General features: G+C 42.1%; 1 protein-coding gene across 3 annotated transcripts in view; it reads right to left on the bottom strand.

Moving 5' to 3' along the window:
• Positions 1-5,781, bottom strand: part of cd2ap (CD2-associated protein) — a 109,616-nt gene extending 103,835 nt beyond the window's left edge. For all 3 annotated transcript variants that reach the window (XM_006796203.2, XM_006796204.2, XM_006796205.2), the window contains exon 1: positions 5,452-5,781. In XM_006796203.2, the coding sequence (XP_006796266.1) occupies positions 5,452-5,455 (4 nt within the window). In that variant the 5' untranslated portion in view covers positions 5,456-5,781. The remainder of the gene's footprint in view (positions 1-5,451) is intronic.
• Between the last annotated feature and the right edge of the window lie 16,318 nt (positions 5,782-22,099).

Raw genomic sequence — 22,099 nt, 5'->3', positions numbered from 1 at the left:
GTTTCCATTAATTGGGTGTCCATCCCAAACGCCCTGCAAAGTGACCACAATACCCACAATAACAGTGTCGTATTTGGATTTTGCACATCAAAATCCATAAGAAACAAATCCATTTCATCTCCAAAACAGATAACCGACGAGCATAGTCTATGTGTGGGAAACTGTATGTGTGTACTGATATGTGCAACTGCACACTGTCACACCTCTCAGCATTCTGTATGTTATCTGGGTGGGTGAAAACAAAGTGTGTAAATGCAGCAGGATGTGTCTGGATGAGCCAGACTGCACTTGGTAAGCCAGGTGTAAATCCAAGACAAAACAGCAGGTCCAGCTGCTGCTGACTCACCGTGCTTACGGACATGTGTGATAAACCCCTTTCCCTCAGGCCTTTTCTTGTCTCTAATAGATATGGATCATGATACGGAATGGCTGGAAACATTAACATTTACAAACCACTTAACGCTGCTTGGCTGTACAACAGACCCACGGAGCCTCACTCTCACAGCCAACAGACGGCATTTCTATGGAGATACAACCACATCTCTGAGTGGATACAAAGCACACATCCATGCTGCTGCCCTACTGACTACTGAGCACGGCCACACAGGGAAAGCAAAGTCAGCCGTCTCTGAGGTGGGTGTGAAAAAACTAGCAAAAATAATGTTAGGAAAGAAAAAAAAAAAAAAACGGTAACAGTGACGGTAACAGTGCGATGACACCTAGGCGTGGTGGAGCGGTGCTTAAGGATTCTTGACATATTTGCTGCTGCTGTGACATTAGTGAGAAAGGGAGACGGCTTATGTTTGAGGACTTGATCCACTTTGGAAACACACACACGGCAGAGTTTGGGACTGCGATATAAAAGAAACGCTGACTCAGCAGGTCCCCTTTATAATTCACTGCATTCAGCTCTGATCTGGGTCTTTAAATATTCACTAATACGTGAAACGACTCCACTTCATTCAAATGTAGCTCCGCTGTATTTGGGTCATTTGCTACAGCAACTGATCCAGCTGAACACTAAAACTAGACTTGCATTAACAAACATGTATTTTTTTTACAAAATCTGAATATTAACTCAAACAGCTGCTTCTTGTTTGTGTGTCATGTGTATTCAGAGGTTATACTGGAATGCAAAAATTGTACATCTGCACAGCAAAGTGTTGAAGTGGGTCAGGGTTTACAGAGCCAATAGCCACTAGATACCAAGCTCAGTTCCAGTCCCATGTAGAGGATCAAATTTAGGACAACCATAATGGCATTAATGAATATTGACACCTTAAAACTAAATCCAATGATGATCTAAAGGCCTTGAATTTTACCGCATTTAACAAGAGATTTTTAAAATGTCTAAGTTTCTATCTTCTATTTAAATCTTCTCATATCAAGAGACAAGAGCAACACTTCCTGATGGACTAACTGAATGGCTGCTTTGTTACTGGCCTGATCATTTAAAGTATTTAGTCCCAGCAAGTCAGCTCTGAGTAACTAGTAGTCCTGTAAGCTAGTCCAGTGTTGCTCTTTAAACGTCCAGATACCCCAGTGAAGTGTTCTGAAGTTATCAAGGAGTGTTCACACAGGAAGAGACCAATGCAGATTTAGCAACCAGGAGCCGTGCAATATCAATGAAGTAAAGTGGTAGAACCAGACACTGATACATCCAACTGTCATTTAGGCCTATATTTAACCATCTTCCCTATGTTTGAAGACTTGTGATTGGCTGTATTACCATCACCAATATTTTATTAGGTAAACAAAGTGGTGTTCATTGGAAGAACAGATCAGCAAATGTCCGAAAATATCATAATCAAGTTTACCAAGTAAAAGTACTGACTTGCAGACTAAAAAAAAAAATTTGAAGTCGAACTAAATTAATTAACTGAAATTAAACCACACGACTTCATTATACTTTTTCAAGCATTCATTACAAGGTTTTAAAACATACATAAGGAAAATCATCCCTTAACCCTCCAAACTTAACATAGGTGATAACTGTTACCTGTATATTTTAGAGAAGCCAAAACAGACTGAATAGTTTTCACATGTGCATGTGTCAGAATGATTATTGTCTTTGTTCTTTGTGCCAAGAGAACAATTTTTTTTTTTTAAAAAAGAGGAAAGAACCCAGACCAGGTGAAGTGTCCGTCCACCTCTGCTGCAACTCTGGTTAGTCATTGCGCATTCTGATTCATCTCAGCTGGGGAAAAAAATTATTCAATCTAAATATACATATCCCAACTACACTCATAGCTATCAAATTCGTAAATGCAAAGAGCAGCAAATTCCCACCATATGTCCTGTCTGTGTGCTCACAATCAATAGACGAGCTATGCTGGTTTGACTCTCCTTGCACGGCGCAGGTGAAGACTTTGGGATCTTATATAAGCTGATGACAGAGAGGAAGATGTTACAGTGGAGAGAGAAAAGGGGGGAAAGGAAGGAAGGAGCGAGGGGTGTTGGGGGGTATACAAGGCCACGCAAGCGAGCCAACTGCCGGGCAGGCTGCATGCTTCTCTCAGTCACTCACACACGATCAGTAAGGAGGAAACTCATAACTGCATTCCTTCCCCCCTGATCTGAGAGGTGGCTGATACAAAGAGCAGTGTGCTGCCAGGAGAAAAGACACTCACTGCCTGGATTCTCTCCCCATTTAACAGCTTAACAGGTTGTTTTACTGACGCCCTAACACACATTAAACACAAATGGAATTTAAGTTTCAGTCAACTAGTCAAACTCGCCTTCAGTGGGACCCCTATTTTAAGCTAATATTTAAACAGGTCCTGCTGTACTAGGGACTTAACCAGTAGCTTTATAAGCAAACAGCAGGTATGCGTGTCAAACAGGTCCCGGCAGTCTGAGATGGCTTACATCAATGCTAACTATTGATGTTAAAGTGACACATACTGAAAAAGGACTATTTAAACACAATCTAGGAGAGCTTGTTCTATCAGAAACCCCCAACACTGGATTAGAAGCTGGTTGTTAAGTCTAAAAGACAACCAATAAGATTACCTCAGGTCTTTCCAACTCTTCCACGTTAAGATGCTCCTCTTCCACAGCAAGCCCCACTATTCAACACTGGTTGGGTTTTTTGGCTCCCAACAAATCAAGCTCAGTAAAATGTGGGGCTTGGCTGAATAACCAAAACTTTTCCCAGGGGTGGGAGCAGTCACAACAACAACTTAAATCTTATAACTACAACAAAGTCCCAATAAATATGAGCAGAAGACAATGGATGTGCTATGTGTCTTCAGCTATATTTATGTACAATGTTTGCACTCAAAGAGAAGAGCTCTTTTGTTTTTCACTCTCTCTGTGGCTGTTGCTCTGCATGGACAGCAAGACATTGTCTTGAGGATGGAGGATGTACCACACAGAGTTTTTTGATAAACCTTAAAAAACAAACAATGCAGTTAGAATTTTGCAGTAAGTTAGCTAGCTAACTGATAAACCGTACTATGCCTGATTTGTTTCCTAAAGGGAAAAAAAGACAGAGCACTGCTGGGTATTAAACATCTGCAACATCTGGAGGATCAGTGAAGTTGGACTTCACAATGATGTGTTACATTGCTAGCTAAACAGATAACATTAGAATAGATGTTAAAACTAGCTTTAAAAGCTAAACTAAAGACGCCTCACGCATGAACAGTGCTAACACAGCTGTAAAGACTAAGGACGACATTGGTACAGGGACGCATGTGTCCATTTGGAAATCAGGAGACCCAAAGCACGGCAGCACAGTAAAAAGACAAGAGTTTCATCCAACGTTCAGAGCCAAAAACAAGTGAATACCAGTGAAAGAGCACTGATAGTCAACGCTCTCCATATGGCCATGAATCATCCAGTCTACCTTAATCCCTTACTTGTGACAGATATCAGCTGACAGGTGACAGCATTTACATCTGTCTTTAGATGTTTTCAAAGGCTGACAACAACAGCAACATATTTAGACACGGCTCTAGAGAAATGATCGTTCCCAACGCCACCAATGCCAGGGTGGGAGGTCAACACTGACGACAGACTGTTAAATACTGGCTGAGGCCAGCAGAGATTGGGTTTAATATTAAATCAAACAGTTTGGCCCGTGTCCAGACTGATTTAGGCTCTGCTGTGGAATTCACATCCTGCTGCTCCAGTTATGTGTGTAATGAAAAGCTCTATGCTGATATCTGTGGACCGCTTTTTCTTTGTCATCTCAGGCAACCCATCTTCCTTTCTTTCTTGTCATAAAAAAAGCTAAAAGTTAAAGACCAGGAGATCTGTCACCTTGAGGCTGACTGCTTGTAGCCTAAACTAAGAGTAGGGAAAGCAAACAGTGTGAGTGAGGGGGCTCACTCACATAGCTGGGACATGTTCAAACGCAGCTATGAATGAGCTACCTGATCAAAGGCATAGCAAAGCCAGACACAGTGACTCTAAGCTAGTTAAAAGCCCTGTGGCTGTGGGTCTTTTTAAGCATCTCTGTCACTTGAAAATCCCAAAAAGTCCCAGACACCCAAAGCTGCAAAAGCCTGAGCTTAAAACCAGTTTTACAGCATACAGTAAATAAGTAAAATTTCACGCAGAGATAACAAGTGCACACCGCTACACTAACCACAGCCTACAGAGAGCTGCAGTCTGATGATACAACAGGGGAGGTCTGCACTGTACACATACACACACATCAGAGGTTTGCTTTGCATGCTGACAGCAAAAGCAGCATGACGGTCACAACAGCAGCACCACCACACTCTGCGTGACAGAGATGTGTGCAACATCAAAAGCTGCAGTTACACAGTTGTTTAAGTCTGGAAGAATCCACTTCATTTTTTCTATCATATTGAGTCCACCTTAAAAAAAAGACCCTGGTTGCGATCACGCAAGACGAAGCAGAGGAAACTGGAGGATTAGGGTGTGGGAAGTCAAGGAGAGTATGCCACGGAAAACTTCCAAATCACATCAGGCTTAGAGCAAACGTCAGAAGAGGAAGTTATTAATAACCTTTCAGAGCCAAAGATGCCAGGTTCACGTCACAAGTTTCCAGCCTGTGCACTTCTATCCTCAGTTTGGATAATTGCCTCTGCCGGGTGGGAATAAAATGGGAATTCCGAGCTGCTAGGCTATTTTCAGCACAGTGAGTGTTTTCGCGGAGGCCGTGTGGACTTGAGCTCACTCGAAGCCCCTGGTAACATTGGCTACAACCACAGCCAAATCCGTTGGTGGGATGGAGGTGGCGTTATCCAGCCAGGCAGTCAGCTAGCTGGCTAGGCTAGCTTCCAAGGCTGGCTAACTTTAACTCCCTGCTGGTATAAAAAAAAAGGGGGGGGAGGGGGGGACCGCTGACAGCGTAATTTAAGACCCTTAATTTGAAGCTCAATCTGGGTTACGATAGCGGGCTGGGTGGGGAAATAAAAAGCCGTTAACGTATGAACACAAACAGAGACACACAAGCGCCACATCATGGAAACTCACCCATTCCTGTCCTTCTCGGCGCCTCGCGATCAAATGCTGGGATTCTGTCGTCCAGCAGCCTCGCTGCTAGCTAACTACTACCCAGGTAGATGAGCACGGCCAACCGCCAAGAGTTTTCTAGTCGAGTTAATGATGAAAAAGAAGCCAGATGAGGGGTATATCCATTCGTCTTCGCTCCAGCAGCGGCAGCAGCCTCCCTGGTTGTGTCTCTCGGTAGTGCTTCTAGAGTTGAGTGCAGGAAGTTATCCAGGAGTCTCCACCTTTCTTGGACTTGCCTCCACGGCTCGCTGCTACTTCGATTGCCTGATTCTTGCTGCTACCAAAACACTACATAGCAGGAAACTTCGCGATGTTTCATTCCCGCGAGAGGAATGGTTAATGGAATGTTGACACCCCAACCACCACCTCCTCCTGTTAAACGTCCCATTCAGCAAGTACAGTAACTGCATTAGTGCGAGCCTGGCAGAGACACCACTGCAGCTCCTTCCACTCTGCTGTTGGGGCTGTCTTTATTACACACTATCAATCTTTAGGCTTTCAGGGACTTAATGGAAGATAGATAGATAGATAGATAGATCATTATTTAAGAGATGAGGGGAAATGACTTAAAATAACTATAACAATAACTATAATAAGAATAACTACCCACTACTTCACATTTAGCCTTGGCTGATGTAATTGATTTAAGTTGAGGCTGCCTCAGATCATCAAGAACCACAGAAACAGGCCAGATATCAGATGTCTTGTGACATTTGGGACCACATCTAACCTACACAACATACGCTGTTATGAATGTCAGGCCCATGATTTTTGGGCCGTTTGAACGATAGCACACCTTCCAGTGCCATAACTTAGACCCAAACGCGTCTGATCTGAGTATAATTCTGGGAGACTTAGTAGATTATGTGAACAGAATGAAGTACCAAAGTGAAATATTGTGATAGTGTCTCCCTATAGTATGTGTGCATTGGTTTGCAAGGTGCCACAAAGACATGTAGCATTTCCTGTTTAATTTAGCTTAAACTCGGTGTTGACAGTATGTTAAACAACCCAGTACAGTTTTCAGCTGTCTCAATAGTGCTGGCAATAAAGGGGTGTTTTTTGTTGTTGTTGTTTTTTAAATAAAGATGACTGCACAATGCACAAATTTAATTGCACTCATCTCTGATACCATACACAAGAGAAAGTGTTTGACAGAAATTAAGAATAGTAATAATATTCACAGAGTCACGGTCTCTGACACTCTTCGAGGACTCAAGCTGTAACAGAATAAAAGACCTCAATCACTCACTCTGCTGTGGCTCATCGTCAATATTGTGTCAGATGCTTTAACTAGGGCAACGAAACCACAAAGTCAACTTCACAAGCAGCAGCTGGAGACCACTTTCAACCAGTCTTGCATACATTTGCTGGTGATCAGCATCTTTTAGTAATGCAGATTCCTGACACTGCCTGTACCGGGTATTCTCCTTTTCAGCTCCAAACCTCTTCCCTCTTCAGAAAAGATCATCTCCCTCACTAACAGTATGTAAGTCCCAAAATTTTCAGGTTCTGACAGTGTCATTTTTCCCCGATAGGTCTCTTTTATTACTTTATTTCAACAGGTTGTATCTTTTCTTGTTATATTATTTTTTTATTCTCTAATTATCTGCTCTGTTTAGCACTGTTTGCTGGTAGATTTACTTGTAGTGTAGCACTTTGGTTAATGTCTGTTGTATTTAAATTTGCTGTGACTTGTCACAATGTAACAGCACTGTTGTTAGAGGGCAGGTCAAACAAACAGACTGCCACTGTAATGTATAAAGAGCAAAAAGCTAGCACAGGAAGTAAGTAATGAGGGCAGCAATTAACACCAGCAATTAAAGACATATGCAAAGCCGTAATGTAATGTAAGCACTGGGATAAAATGGAAAAATTAGAATGACATTAAAAACAGTATAATATACTATGTGTATGTGTGAACACTACTTCACAAGACTGTTAAATGAAAAAACAGGTTATTATATTTACTATACTTGTAGGTAATATATTCTAAACAGTTTAATTCAGTTTTATTTATATAACTGCCTCAGGATGCTTTATATGGTAAGGTAAAAGACCCTACAATAATACAGAGAAAAATACTGAACAGTCAGAACAAAAAGGATAACTTCTTACATTTGCTTAAATTTCCTTACATAAATGTAAGGTTTAGACTGTCTGTTAAATCAGATAGTCCAAGATAAAAGTTATTTTACAACAAATACAGTGAAAATTATTTGTATAGCAGTTATACCTAACCACATGAATACAGGAACCGATTGTGGGGACTGTTGTGGATAATGCTGAATGTTTGTCTAGGTAATGTGTCAACAGATTTACTGTCCTGTGGGCTTAACACCTGCAGGAGCATTGCAGGGGTTATGTGCATTGGGTGTCGAGCAGCAGTCAGGTAGATGAAAGATGGATGGATGATGGATTGACAAATGGATGAATGGATGATGGATAGATGACAGATGGATGGAAAGAAGAATGATTGATAGATGAATGGATGATAGATGGTGTTGTGTAATGAAGTCTGAGACATAGGTCAGTATGAGCATCTGTGGTGGTCTGTGGGTCAGAGTGAAACTCAGAGTTGTTATTTTAGTAACCAGCACTAACCAGCTTGTATTTGCTGAAACCTGGACATAACTGCTCCACACCTACTACAGTTGGGAAGGACTATTTACTTCCTTCCACTATTTCAACACATTGTTTCTTTACACATGCACGACAACGACTCATCAGTGCTTCTGACGTTGATCCCATGTGTTGCAGGAGTTTTGTAAATATCACGGTTTGGCATTTGAGGATGCAATGTGAAAGATTCACACCACAACCCAAACAATGCAGTGAAGGAAATGAAGGAAACATTCTTGGCACAAAGTATCAGTGCGGAATCATTTTACCTTCAGTATGTGCGGGAAGGACAGGAATGTTTACCGCAGGGACTGGGAAATGGGAAACACTTTAGTTTCATACCTGCAGTTTCTGATCATATGATTTTGTTTTTACCTTTCTTTTTTAAACTCTGAAGACAAAACTGTTTGCCCTACTCTGCAGTCATTGCCTTTGCCATTCTGAGCCGAGCTGTTGCTCCGCAGCTGTGGCTGCACTGGGACAGTGGCTTTTGCGGCTTACTGTGATCCCAGAGAATGAACCATTAGGAGAGGAAGTATTTGAGGGTAAATTCATCCTGACTGGAGCCATTTAAGCAAAATGTCAACAAGTTTTCAAAAGGCAGCACAAAACACAAATGCTATGCAAATGTGTCTGACCACAGAAGCACAACACACACAGCATATCTCACTGTTGGCTGCAGTTGAATGGGATTATGAGAGCCACAGCCGTCCTCTTTTGTGATCACTGATGTAAATAATTTATCATTTTGGTTTTATTTTCCACATTAATGGAAAACACTTTTATCAAGCTTAAGATATAAATGTATGCATGCTTTCCAACACATTTTAACGAGTACTTACTCACTGTGATTTTTACTTTCTACAATAACACAATAAAAGCACACTTTTCAGTTTTTCTGTGCAACTTGAGACTGTTGTTTTTTGCAGAGCTGGAATGGAAATGTGCCTCTCTTTAAAGCACTTTGGATCCTCCTCTGTTTTTTAAATGGACTGTAGGAAAATATAGACATAACAGTCCACACACTAAGCTTCAGACACTCCTCATAGTGCATATTTGAAGGTATATTTTTCCATTTCCAAAACAACTAATTAACACAAATCATTGGGCTAAATACTGCACTTGGAAAAACAAACAGTAACAATGTATCTAGCATCTAGTATTACTCTGAACTACTTATACTAGTGCTGGTATTGACACTTTAAAGATGGAGGGCAGAAATGTCAGGTGGCCTCCACCTGTAAAACCATTTCTTTTTTGGGGGTTGTCTCATTGTTGCCCCTCTACTGCACCTGTTCAGTTCAGTTTATTTGAAGTGAGGTTATTAATACAAAAACACAAAAGCGTAAACTACTGCTCCAGGAAGAAAGGGAGTCCAAACATCCAGTTATTCACAACTAACACTCTCTTTCCAGCAACACACCAGGGAAGGGAATCCAGGAATCTGAACAGAAGAAGCACATGGTGAGTATCCAGGGAGCACAGAAACAGTGTGGCTACATAGCAACAATGCAACCAGGGTTTCACTGACAGTAGCTCAACCTTCTAGAAAAGACTGGCTGCCAGCCATTGCCTGAAGAAGTGGCCTTGATGAGATCATCGGAGACAGGTGTGTGATTACTGCAGGTCTATCGGGCCAGAGGTGGGAATCCAGGATGAATCTCGCCCACAAGCACAGACAATAACAACTGACATAGGAGAGAGAAAGAAAACCAAAGCAGAGAGACGGATGGAGGCGAAAACTGTTATTCATGTCAGTAACACTAAAGCAGTAGAAACTGACTAACAACGCCCTCTGATACTTAACTGACCACATCAATATACTTTTCACGTTTGAACAACATAAAATCACGTTATTACAATATACATAATTATCACATTCGTACAATATAATATTTAATATTTATTTACTTACTATGTAAGAACGTGAAAGGTTTTTTGTTATAACGTGGTAATTATGTATATTGTAACGTGATTTTATGTTGTTCCAATGTGAAAAGTATATTGTACCAACATGATTGTATATTGTTCAAACATAAAAGTATATTGTTAGAACAATAAACTTTTCGTGTTATAACATAATATATCTCTATTTTTCTTTTGCCTGGATGGCAGCTCTACGCTGCTGTAGTTTCTCCTGTAACAATGAGGTTAAAAACCTGTTGCATGACATAGTTTGGCTACACTACTGGGAGATCAGAGCCACCGTGTGGTTAGAATGTATAATTCCACTATTCTTAGACCATAATGCTTTCCGTAGGGGGGATGCCTCTGTACACCACTGCAGCACATTTGAAATCAGCCTACCAAGCTGAGACTGAAGTGCAGACTTACAATTTTAAGAAAAGTACCACATTAACTATTCAGGAATTACAGACACATTTATACATATATATTTATCTCTGAGTGGCTGAACAGTTAATGCAGTACTTTTCTGTGGTAAAAAAAATGAACAGCTTGGTGGCTCACAGTTTGTGTTCAGGAGACAGACACCCTCTCTACTTTCAAGATTAGAGTTCAACTTTCCCTTTTGATAAAGCATATAGTTAGGGCTGGATCAGGTGACCCTGAACCAAGACCCATTGAATGGAAGAGTTGCGTCATTTCTAGCCGCCTTTTAAGTTTGGCGTTAGTTCCCAAAACTCAAACAAATCCCTGAGAATTAAAAACCATCTACATTCTTTCATAAATAAAAACAAAATGATCAGTGTGGCTGCTCTACCAGATGTAATAATAAAGTTTAACATTCAGGCATCTATGAAAAACAGGATTTATGAAGTTAGCTCTTTAGTTCTCTAGTTAGCTCTCTGAAGATGATACACCATGTTCTGACTGAGGGACTTCTGAAGACTTAAAATGTACAGCTCTGGTATCAGTTCTGACATAAAGAAAGACAGACAAAATAAACAGCAGCAACATTTAGGGTTACTGAAGTTGAGCTAGCTGGTATATGATAGCGTACTGTGTGATGGCTAGCTAAAGAGCTATGATTAGGAAAATATAAACACAGAAGATTCACTGAAAGGGACAATCTTTTATTTATTTATTTATTTTTACAGCAATGGCAGATACAGAGTCTGAATTCAGAAATAGAGAATAAAAGTTTTAGCTGTGTTTATGCAGAAAGTTGAAGTTAAAGCTCGATAATTCATTTTACTGAATGGCTCTGGGTAACAGTAACTGTTCAGACAAATCCTCACATAAGGGCTCTGCCTGAACCGTCCCTCAGTTAGGCTGCCAAAGGCTCAGCCTGGTTCCACCTGACGTTTCTTCCTGTTAAAAGTGAGTTTTTTCTTCCCATCATCAGCAAGTCTTGCTCATAGTGGATCTTCTGATTCTTGGTTAAAGTTACCATCATAATCTGCTCTCATTGGACTTATTGCTCTTTGCACTTCTGATCAGATACAAACTTTGTATTTTGTTACCCTGTATTTGGGAGCCTATCTCCCCCGACCACATTCCCTGATGGTGGCCTGGCACCTGTGGCTCGGTCTTTCTTTCTTTCTTTCTTTCTTTCTTTCTTTCTTTCTTTCTTTCTTTCTCCTTTTCCTATCCCCCAGTCATGTCAGTAGTAAGTAGTAGTAAGTAGTAGTTAGGCATCTTTCTTGGCCTTCAGACCGATTGCTAGAGAACCAAATGGGACAGATAATAATAATAATAATAATAATAATAATAATAATAATAATAATAATAATACTAATAATAATAATAATAATAATAATAATAATAATAAATTGTAAAAATAAAAATAAAGGGGCACTCTGTGTGGGAAACCAAAGAAGCACTTTTGAAAATGATAGGTGGGAATTGCAATGACAATTTCTGTCCAGTAGATGTCAGGCAAATGTTGCTACTGGAATTTTGCCATTGCAGGAGATCCCGAGCAGGAGAGCAGAGCAGGAGATGAAAGAAAGCTGCTGCTGACAGTTAACAGGAAAACGGGAACACAGAATCTCAAGTGACAAGTTTGGTCTTGCAGTCACTCTGACACATTGTTTTGTGCTAAATGCTAAACTCCTCATTTAGTCTGCAGTGTGGACGTTTTCCCTGGAGGGCCTAACCTGGATGTGGCCATGACCTGGTTAGGGGCTCTGGTGGCTCTTAGATGGTGTTTTCCTTGTGGCTGCGTACAGCAGAGATGGGGGAGGGTCTGTGCTGGCGGACGTTGGTTACTGGCCTGGTAGCCTGACTGCCCCTGGGTGGGTCCGGGACGGGCGTGGAGGCTTGGGGGTCTGGGGGTGCTCCGCCCCCGGTCTGGGGTGCTGGCTGGGCCTTGGGGGCTTGGGTCCTGGTTGTTGTGTCGCCGGAGCTGTGGGCGGGTGGGTGCAGGGGGGCTCAGCCCCAGTGCAGGGGACCTGTGGTGCATCGGCCCAACTAGGGGGCTCTCTAACTGGTGGGGAGGCTGTTATATCTTTGCAGGTGGTCTCCTCTCTACAGGAGCTCACTCTGCAGGTGGGGGAGAGATATAGGAGAGGTAGAGAATTATTAACAAGTAACAAGAATTATTATTTAAGACCTTGTATGTGAGGAGCAGGATTTTGAATTCAATTCTGCATTTAACAGGAAGCCAATGAAGGGAAGCCAAAACAGGAGAAATATGCTCTCTCTTTCTAGTCCCTGTCAGTACTCTTGCTGCAGCATTTTGGATTAGCTGAAGGCTTTTCAGTGAGTTTTTTGGACATCCTGATAATAATGAATTACAGTCGTCCAGCCTGGAAGTAATAAATGCATGAACTAGTTCCACTTGCCTCTTACCCATGACTTCAGTGGAAATTTCAAATTCAGGATCTGACACAGACTGATTCATGTTCTACACAGTTCTTACAAGTTCATAGAAATTTCTGTTCAATTAGAACCAAATATTTGAGTTGATGATTGTAATTTTTATACAATGTTGTAATTTGTGTTTCAACAATTTTTTGATTAATGTTTTGTTTTCTTTACAATATTATATTTTAATGTATAATATTGTAAAGGAAACAAAACAGGAAACAAAACATCAAAACATCAAAAAATTGCTCTTTTTTATTCGGGCTACTTAAATTTATTTTGGGCTACCAAAAACTGAAGAGTCCCTGCCCGAAGGGCTACCAGGGATTTTGAAATTTTGCGAGCCCTGTGGCCTATAATTAGCTAAGACTGCTGGGTCTAGAGATGGCTTTTTGAGTTAAGGTTTAACTACAGCCAGCTTGAAGGCCTGTGGTACATAGCCGATTATTAGAGATAGGTTAATCATATTTAAGATCGAAGAATTAATTAATGGCAGGACTTCTTTGAGCAGTTTTGTAGGAATGGGGTCTAAAAGACATGTTGATGGTTTGGAGGAAGTAATTATTGAACTTAACTCAGAAAGATCAATTGGAGAAAAAGAATCTAACTTAACATCAATGGTACTAAGAGTAGCTGTATAATATTATTATTATTTGGGATTATAATATTATTAATATTAATAATATATAATATTACATCAGTGGGATGATTATTGGTAATTTTTTCTCTCTAAAATTTTATTTGTGAAGAAGTTCATGAAGTCATTACTAGTTAACGTTAAAGGGATGGCTGGCTCAAAAGAGCTCTGACTTTTTGTCAGCCTGGCTACAGTGCTGAAGAGAAACCTGGGGTTGTTCTTATTTTCTTCAATCAGTGACGAATAGTAAGATGTTCTGGCTTTGCGGAGGGCTTTCTTATAAAGCAGCAAACTATTTCTCCAGGCTAAATGATGATCCTCTAAATTTGTGACACGCCATTTCCTCTCCAGCTTACTAGCCATCTGCTTTAGGCTACGTGTTTGAGAATTATACCACGGGGTCAGGTACTTCTGATTTGAGGCCTTAGTTTTCACAGGAGCTACAGTATCCAGAGTCGTACTGTACAAATAACAGTTGTTTGGTGGTGGCTAACGCGGAGCTACAACAGAAGGCAGCTAGCCACCGGTGTATGACAGAAAGGGCATGCGGGGAAAGAGACATACGAGGCGGCGAGGCGGCCGCCGATCGACCGGTGGTGGCTAACGCGGAAGCTCAATCGTGGATCAGGGAAACTGAAGGCAGGAGAAGCAGGTGGCTGCCGGTCGGAGCGTGAGGTGAACTGAATTTCAGGTAAGAAGTTATGAACTGCACTCTATTTGGGTCAGATATAAACCGAGTTTAGGTGTAGTTTATTTTCGTTGAGGTGATTTTTTACAATCAATTACAATAACTCGTACTGCGTGCTAGCTAGCACGACAGAGTTTCTATACAGATGTGTGCGCTAAGTTACTGATGTTGAACTTTATGACAGCCTCCCCTGTCATTCTCTCGCCTGTTGCAACTTCAATCATGAAATTGATCAATGATTGGCTTTTCTCTCTTGTTTGTTTATTGCGCTAAACAACAGCAGCACGTTTAAGCTTGATCAGCTGTTGTTAGAATTCATTTGATTTTCATTTCTAGTATCAGCTGATGTTTGCTGGAGCCACAGCTGTAAAAACGGCTGGTCCAAACCACGAGATGTCCTTACTGAATCATCAGAGCTGAACTGGTGATGGAGAAACAAGTTTACCTTTTAGGTGACATGAATGAGTTGAAGTGAAGTTATGAACTGTTTCTGAGAGACAAATAACACCAAGCTCCTTTTTTTGTGTAGCTGACAGCTGGTAACTGTGCAGGGGCGGCAAAGCTTTTGCCAGGGGGCCAGGTAGGGCATTAACAGGGAAAGGGGGGCACAAAGATATACTTTTCTTTCTTACTCTCATATAAAATATTTAGCTTTTATTAAATAGTTATCTGAATCTTACAACCAAAGTTTGTATAATAATACACAAGATTGGCTGTAGACCATTGTTAATCATTCAGAACACTGTGTAAAAATAACAAAAAACAAAAAGTGAATGCAAAAGTGCACAAATATTTATTTTACGTGTTTGACGTGTGTGGCGGGGCGTGGTCTGCAGTGCCGCTGCAGGGGAGGTGGACCCACCTCAGCGGCATCTGCAATCACTTCTGAAATTTTCGCTTTCTAGTATTCAACATTGCTATCAATACATTTTTCAAAAAAAAAAAAAATGCCTCTGTGCAAAATGGGTTTAAAAAAATAAACAGCTGTGGGATACTGTTTGTCCGTGATATGACAGGGGGAAGAAATCGTGCAGCCTGATATTATTTGTATCCCACTGTAACTTTACTGTATAAAGAGCTAACATCTCCAAAATGTCAGGAGTAGTTAGTCATTACAACAAGTGTTTGTGAACTAAAAATCAAGAATGTGGGATACTGTTTGTCTGTGATTTGGAGAGCCCAGCGTGTGCTCCCGACGAAGGGAAAACCAATTATGCAGGGGAGACCTACCTCGGCACTTGAGCAGGTGAAGCCAAAGGGAAGATATGCTTCATTATATTTTCTAGTCTTTGGCTTAGAATGAAGTTGGTTTGGAAACATATTCAGCGATGCTTCATCTCCTGCTTTGCGTTTGTGTTGGCGCCCCGTGCTAGCAGTCCAAGTGTTGTTTTTTTTGTTCCCTTTTCATGCCGCGCCCCCCCCTGCAATGGCTCCCCCTAGGGGGGGCGGGCCCCACACTTTGGGAAGGTCTGAACTAGAGTGTGATTAAAGTGGTTGGTAGGTTCTTTTACATTTTGAGAGAAGCCAATTGACTCTAATAACAGATTAAATGCCATGTTGAGGCTGTCGTTTTTAGCATCTACATGGATGTTAAAATCACCCACAATAATTATTTTATCTGAGCTGAGAACTAAATCAGATAAAAAGTCTGAGAAATCAGACAGAAACTCTGTGTAAGGCCCAGGTGGACGATAGATGATAACAAGTAAGACTGGTTTCTGAGTTTTACAACTGGGGTGGACAAGGCTAAGCATCAGGCTTTCAAATGAATTAAAAGTCTGTCTTGGTCTTTCGTTAATTAATAGGCTGGTGTGAAAAATTGCTGCCACACCACCCCTCGGCCTGTGCTTCGAGATTTCTGGTAGTTAGAATGACTCGGGGGTGTTGATTCATTTAAACCAACATAATCATCCTGCGGCAACCAGGTTTCTGTAAGGCAGAGTAAATTGATTTGTTGATCAATTATTAAGTCATGTACTAACAGAGACTTGGCGGAGAGAGACCTAATATTTAATAATCCACATTTCACTGTTTTACTCTTTGGTTCAGATGTGGATATTGTATTGTTCTTTCTTTGTGATTGTTTATGTTTAAGTTGTTTGTTGCTGGTTTTTAGTTTGTTTTTTGTCTTTTTGGGAGCTGACACAGTCTCTATGGAGATGGGTTTTTGGGGGGATAGCAGGAGGAGAGAAGCTGCAGAGAGGCGTGTAAGACTGCAACTCTGCTTCCTGGTCCCAACTCTGGATAGTCATATTTTGGGGGGTTTAATAAATTTGTCCATATTTCTAGAAATGAGAGTTGCTCCATCCAAAGTGGGGTGGATGCTGTCTATCCTAACAAGACCAGGTTTCCTCCAGAAGGTTTGCCAATTATCTATGAAGCCCACATCGTTTCTGGGACACCACTCAGACAGCCAGCAATTTAAGGAGAACATGCGGCTAAACATGTCACTCCTGGTCTGATTGGGGAGGGGACCAGAGAAAACTACAGAGTCCGACATTGTTTTGGCAAAGTTGCACACCGCTTCAATATTGATTTTAGTGACTTCCGATTGGCGTAACCGGGTGTCATTACTGCCGTGAATTATGATTTTACTGAATTTATGTTTACCCTTAGCCAGCTGTTTTAAATTTCCTTCAATGTCGCCTGCTCTGGCCCCTGGAAGACAATTGACTATGGTTGCCGGTGTCTCTAGCTTCACATGTCTGAGAACAGAATCACCAATTACCAGAGTTTGACCCCCAGCGGGTGTGTTGCTGAGTGGGGAAAAACGGTTAGACACATGAACAGGTTGGTAGTGTACCTGGGGCTTCTGTTTAGGACTATGCTTCCTCCTCACTGTCACCCAGCCGCCCTCTTTCCCCAGCTGCTGCGCGTCTGCCGGGGAACAGCTAGCGGGGCCTACGCTATCTTCGGCTGCACCAGCTACAGGGGCCTGGCTAGCTACAGGTGAATGAAGGGTGCGAAGCCGAGTCTCCAGTTCAGTAATCCTGGCCTCCAGAGCTGCAAATATGCTGCATTTGTTAGAGATATCATTACTGCTAAAGGAGGCCGAGGAGTAACTAAACAATGAGCAAGAAAGTGCAGGAGGGACAGGTGAAGTAGCCATGGTGCTAACGAGTCGGCTACGAGCTAAGCTAAGCTAAGTGAAACAGTACAGAGACAGTGAGTGAATACTTTGGCTATAAATTAGGTAGTGAGTACACAGAAAGTGTGCTTCGGATGAAGCACGTGAAGATTATACTATGAAAAAAGAATGTATTTAAAAGTTTTTAATTAAATTGCTAAGCAGATAAGCTACTCAGAAACACCACTGTGTTTGAGCAGGAACAGGAAGTGATACTCTACCACAGAGCGAGCAAACATCAAGTGACAGCGCCACCAAGGTTGTATCCCAATTCAGGGTCTGCAGCCTTATAGTACGCAGCCTCAACGATCCTCAAGGGCCGTGTACTTAAAGACCGCTAAGGCCGGAAGTGCGAGGCTTGTGAAATGGGACGGTGTAGCCTCCGTTGCGCTGCCCAGGTTGCCTAGCAACCATGATACTAACAGCTGGAAACGTTTCATACAGCTTTGTTTGACAGAAATGAAGGAGAAAATCTTTTGTTCATTTGTTTGTTTGTTTCTACATGAGCTTTGATCATTCTCTGTAAGATTAAGGTCAGCTACTGAACGGCGTATATTTTAAAGTAAAGGCTTTAAAACCAAGTTAGTACAAACGTCACTAATGTCATAACTTTGCCGACATGTGGCCAACAGTAATGTTTTAATGTTCTTCGTTATTAAACATTTGCACATAAATAAGTGACATAATATTCAGTACTTACTTAAAGTTTACTCTTCGGGCGCCCCTCATCCGCCGTTTTTTTTCGGCAAAATTATCCACACCCACCGCCACGCTATGCATTCTGGGATATGTTGGGCCACGAAGTCTACACCGCCACGTCCTTAAAATTCAGGGAAATTAAGGACGCATTTGAGGGCCGCATTTCGAGCAGCCTTCGAATTGGGACAGCCTTCGTCGCGTCGCTGTGACGTAATCGGCCTTAAAATGCGGCCTTTAAGGCTGCAGACCCTGAATTGGGATACAGCCCAAGAGAGGTTACCCAGTCCAGCCAGGACTTCCAGGTTTAGGATGCAGTATTATCAAGGACTCCCTCAGTGAGGCAGTAAGATTACCAGTATTAAAGTATTCTATATACATATCTAAGAGGGGCTGTGCTAATCTATCTTTAATGTATCTGTAAAGGTCAATTGGCTGGTTGTCTTGGCCAGCTGTTTTACCAGCATTTAGAGAGTTTATAGCATCAATAATTTCTTGTATATTCATTTGCCTGTCAACATTTTCTTTGACTTCGACTAGAATTGCTTTAAAGTTGCATTGTTGTATTCATAATTATATATTGTTTCATAAAACATTTTAAATGCACTGTTTATCTCTAATGGGTCTACTGTAATGTTTCCATTTGAAATTTCAAGGTTTGTAATTGCCTTTTCAGATTCCTGCTGTTTTATACACCAAGCCAGGAGCTTGCCGGGTGTTTCACCTTGATCACAGAATTGTTGCTTTAATCTCAATAAATTTGCAGTTGCTTTTTCGCTTGTCATTTCGTTATATTGTGTTCTCAGTATTTCGTTGGAGACTCTTTTTTCAGCCTCGTCAGTTCGCCCGCCACAATTCTGTATATCAGCTTGAACAGCTCCAAATACTGACACAATGCCACCCATTTCAGTATGTGAGTTGCTTTTCTTGTTTGTGTCCGTGCCTGGCGTCCGTCTGCCCGTCCTCCACGCCGCTTTCGTCTTGTGTCTCATTTGTAGTTTTTTTGTTTGTCCTTGCTCGGTTCTTTAGGCATTTTAACCTTCTCATATATTCACCAGACAAACTGTGTCAAAACTGAAGTTCTTTTGTGGATTTACAGAGAGTATCTAATGAAAAAATAACTGAGCATGTGAAGCACGCTTCTTCTCACGGTGCTGTCATTACCGGAAGTCCTCGGTACATCCTTTAGCTGAATTTTCCGTTTAAAAAAAACGTTATTGTTATTAAACATGTACAGTGAAACTGCTTTGCTATGGTGTTTGCCGAAGTGACGAGGAGGTCTATTCTCACCCTAAAAGCAACCAGACAGGAAACCCTTAATCCAAAGGCAAATGGGTCTGTCAGGTCTGTCAGTTTGGTCATCAGTTGGTCAAACAGGAGCCAAGCAGAGACCTGCTGAATCAAAAAATCACTTAAATTGAGCTTGCCTGACAAAAAGAAGTTGACTAAAGGATCTCCAAAAGTAGCAAGCTACAATGTAGCTACAGCTGCCCTGGGGCGCACTGACAGAGGCGAGGCTGCCGGACCGTGGCGGCACCGGACCCTCTGACCACTACCAGTAGGCAACGGGTGAAGTGTCTTGCCCAAAGACACAACAACTGAGTCTGTTGGAGCCGGGGCTCAAACCGGCAACCTGACGAACTGCCAACTGTTGAGCCACGATCGACATCATACCAACAGTCAAACATGGTGGTAGTGGTAGTTGGATGTCTAGGGCTGCTTTAAGGGGGTGGCGTGTGTAATAATGTGAATTATTGTTTGCAAGATGGTTTGTTCCACAATGGATTTTGTTGCTGCACGGACGTTTTAGTGTCACACAAGTAAGGAGTGTTGGGCCAGATTGTTAGGCTGTATGTTGTTGTTGTACATGGCAGAGGACCAATCAGAGTCGCATGGCTTGTTAATAAACCTTACTACCCCGTTGGGTAGGAAATAGATATTCTGGAGTCTGTCGTGAATAAGACCAGAATATAACATGGTGGCAGCAGAGCGGACAGCGAGCAGGCAGCGGACTAAGCTGCACGGCTGGAGTGGACCCCCGGGAGACGTCTGTCGGAGCGGTGAGCAACTAGCGGCTAATCGAGTTAGCACCGCCGCGAGGCATGGGGGGCCTTAAAGCGCCACCGACGCTGGTACTGGACTCCAGTAACCTATCACGGACATGGAAGACCTGGAGGGACGAGTTTATGCTCTATGTGGAGCTGACCATGGAAGGCAAACAGAAAAAAGTAAGCCTGTTCAGTTATCTGAACAGGCTTACTTTGAGAGCGGCAGGGAGCTGCTAGACATGCTAATGGGCGACACGGCGAGAGATCGGTGGACAGTTAAGGACATTATTGAGAAGTTTGATAATCATTGCAATCCTGTAGTTAATGAAACTGTGGAGCGTTATCGGTTCTTCACGAGAAACCAAGGCGCCAGTGAGACAATCGACAGCTATGTGACGGAGTTAAGGCTGCTGACAAAAACGTGCAATTTTGGAGTAATAAGGGACTCACTGATTCGTGACAGGATTGTATGTGGACTTAACAACCCGAGTTTGAGGGAGAGACTGCTGCGTGAGAAAAACATGACACTGGATGCATGCATACAGCACTGCAGAGCCGCAGAGCTGTCGCGGGAAAACAGCAAAACCATTACGGGAGCTGCAGTGGAGGAGGTGCATGCACCAGAAACGGATCAGCGACGCAGTGCACTGAAGTTTTGTGGCAGAACACATGAAAAAAAGAAAGAAAAATGTCCAGCATACCGGAAGAAATGTAAAAAGTGTGGCAGAGAAAACCACTTTGCAGTTAAATGCACGGCACATTCAGAGCAGAAAAGAAGGACGAATGTACACAATGTGACAGCATGTGAGAGTGATGAGTATGAGGACGTTCCCTGTGTTACAGAGGCAGACACACATGATTCAACTACAAAGAACGCTGACAAAGTGAGAGGCACTCAACTCTTTGCAGGCATGCTGATGAGCAAAGAGATTGTAAATTTTCAGATTGACTGTGGTGCCAGTTGGAATGTAATGCCAATCCACATGCTAAGCCCGAACACACAGTTGCAAAGTTAAGGAAAATGCAAAGTTAAGCCACGTAACTGTTGTGTGGTGTTAGTTCAGCAGGCATTACACACACACGCAGGTAGGAACAGAGGATTACTGGAGATAACTCCTTTCTTTATTTTTCTTTTTCTTCTTCAAAAACCACAACCAGAACAACATACTCACTAGCGCCCTCTAGCGCTTCTGGTAAATGCATCTACAGAACAAATGCAATAGTATGTGTGGACACAACATCTCCCCCTTTGAACAAGGATTTCTTATGTGAACCTGACTTCATCATTCTGATGTATGTCACCTAATACACATTTAACATATTTCACATTACTCAGTAACATTCACTTTCCCATGACAAAGTCTTGGGTCCAGCAAGGTGGGTTCCTCATCCTGGTGGGCCTAAGCCTACTATCAGGCTCAGAGTTAGATGCTAGATCAGTTCCTGGTTTATGACAGTCCATTGTTGTGTCAGAATCAGTACCTGTGTTCAGCTCTGACAGAGCTGATAAGTGTGAGGCGTTCCAGGTCCGTCCATCATCCAGCAAATAAGTGTTTGGTCCTTTCCTTGTCATGACAGTCCTTGGTTTGGAAAACTTTAACTCGCCTTTCTTTACCTTCCACGGCTTCCTAACCCGTACCTTGTCACCAGGCTGAAAGTTGGATGGTTTGGCGTGTCTGCGAGCATCAGTGTATTCTTTCATTTTCATTTGCTTATTCTTAACTCTTTCGCACATGGTACGCCTCTCTGTCTGAGGAACAGGCATATCCATTACCTGTAACTTTGTTCTCATTCGTCGTCCATGGAGCAGTTCTGAAGGGGAAAACAGTTGTTGAATGAGGGGTTGCTCTGTAGTCCATCAGGTAAGTTCTCAGGAACGATTTCCAGGGTTGTCCTTGAATCGAGGCAGTCTGTAGGCAGTCTTTAACGCACCTATTGAATCTCTCAACTTCCCCATTAGCTCTTGGGTAATACACTGAAGATCTCAGGTGTTGGATTCCCCTGCTTTTAAGGAAGTCAGC

Source organism: Neolamprologus brichardi, chromosome 15, assembly GCF_056152115.1.
Source record: "Neolamprologus brichardi isolate AB-2024 chromosome 15, ASM5615211v1, whole genome shotgun sequence".
In the NCBI taxonomy this organism is placed as follows: domain Eukaryota; kingdom Metazoa; phylum Chordata; class Actinopteri; order Cichliformes; family Cichlidae; genus Neolamprologus; species Neolamprologus brichardi.
This window is presented reverse-complemented; position numbering and strand designations above follow the sequence as displayed.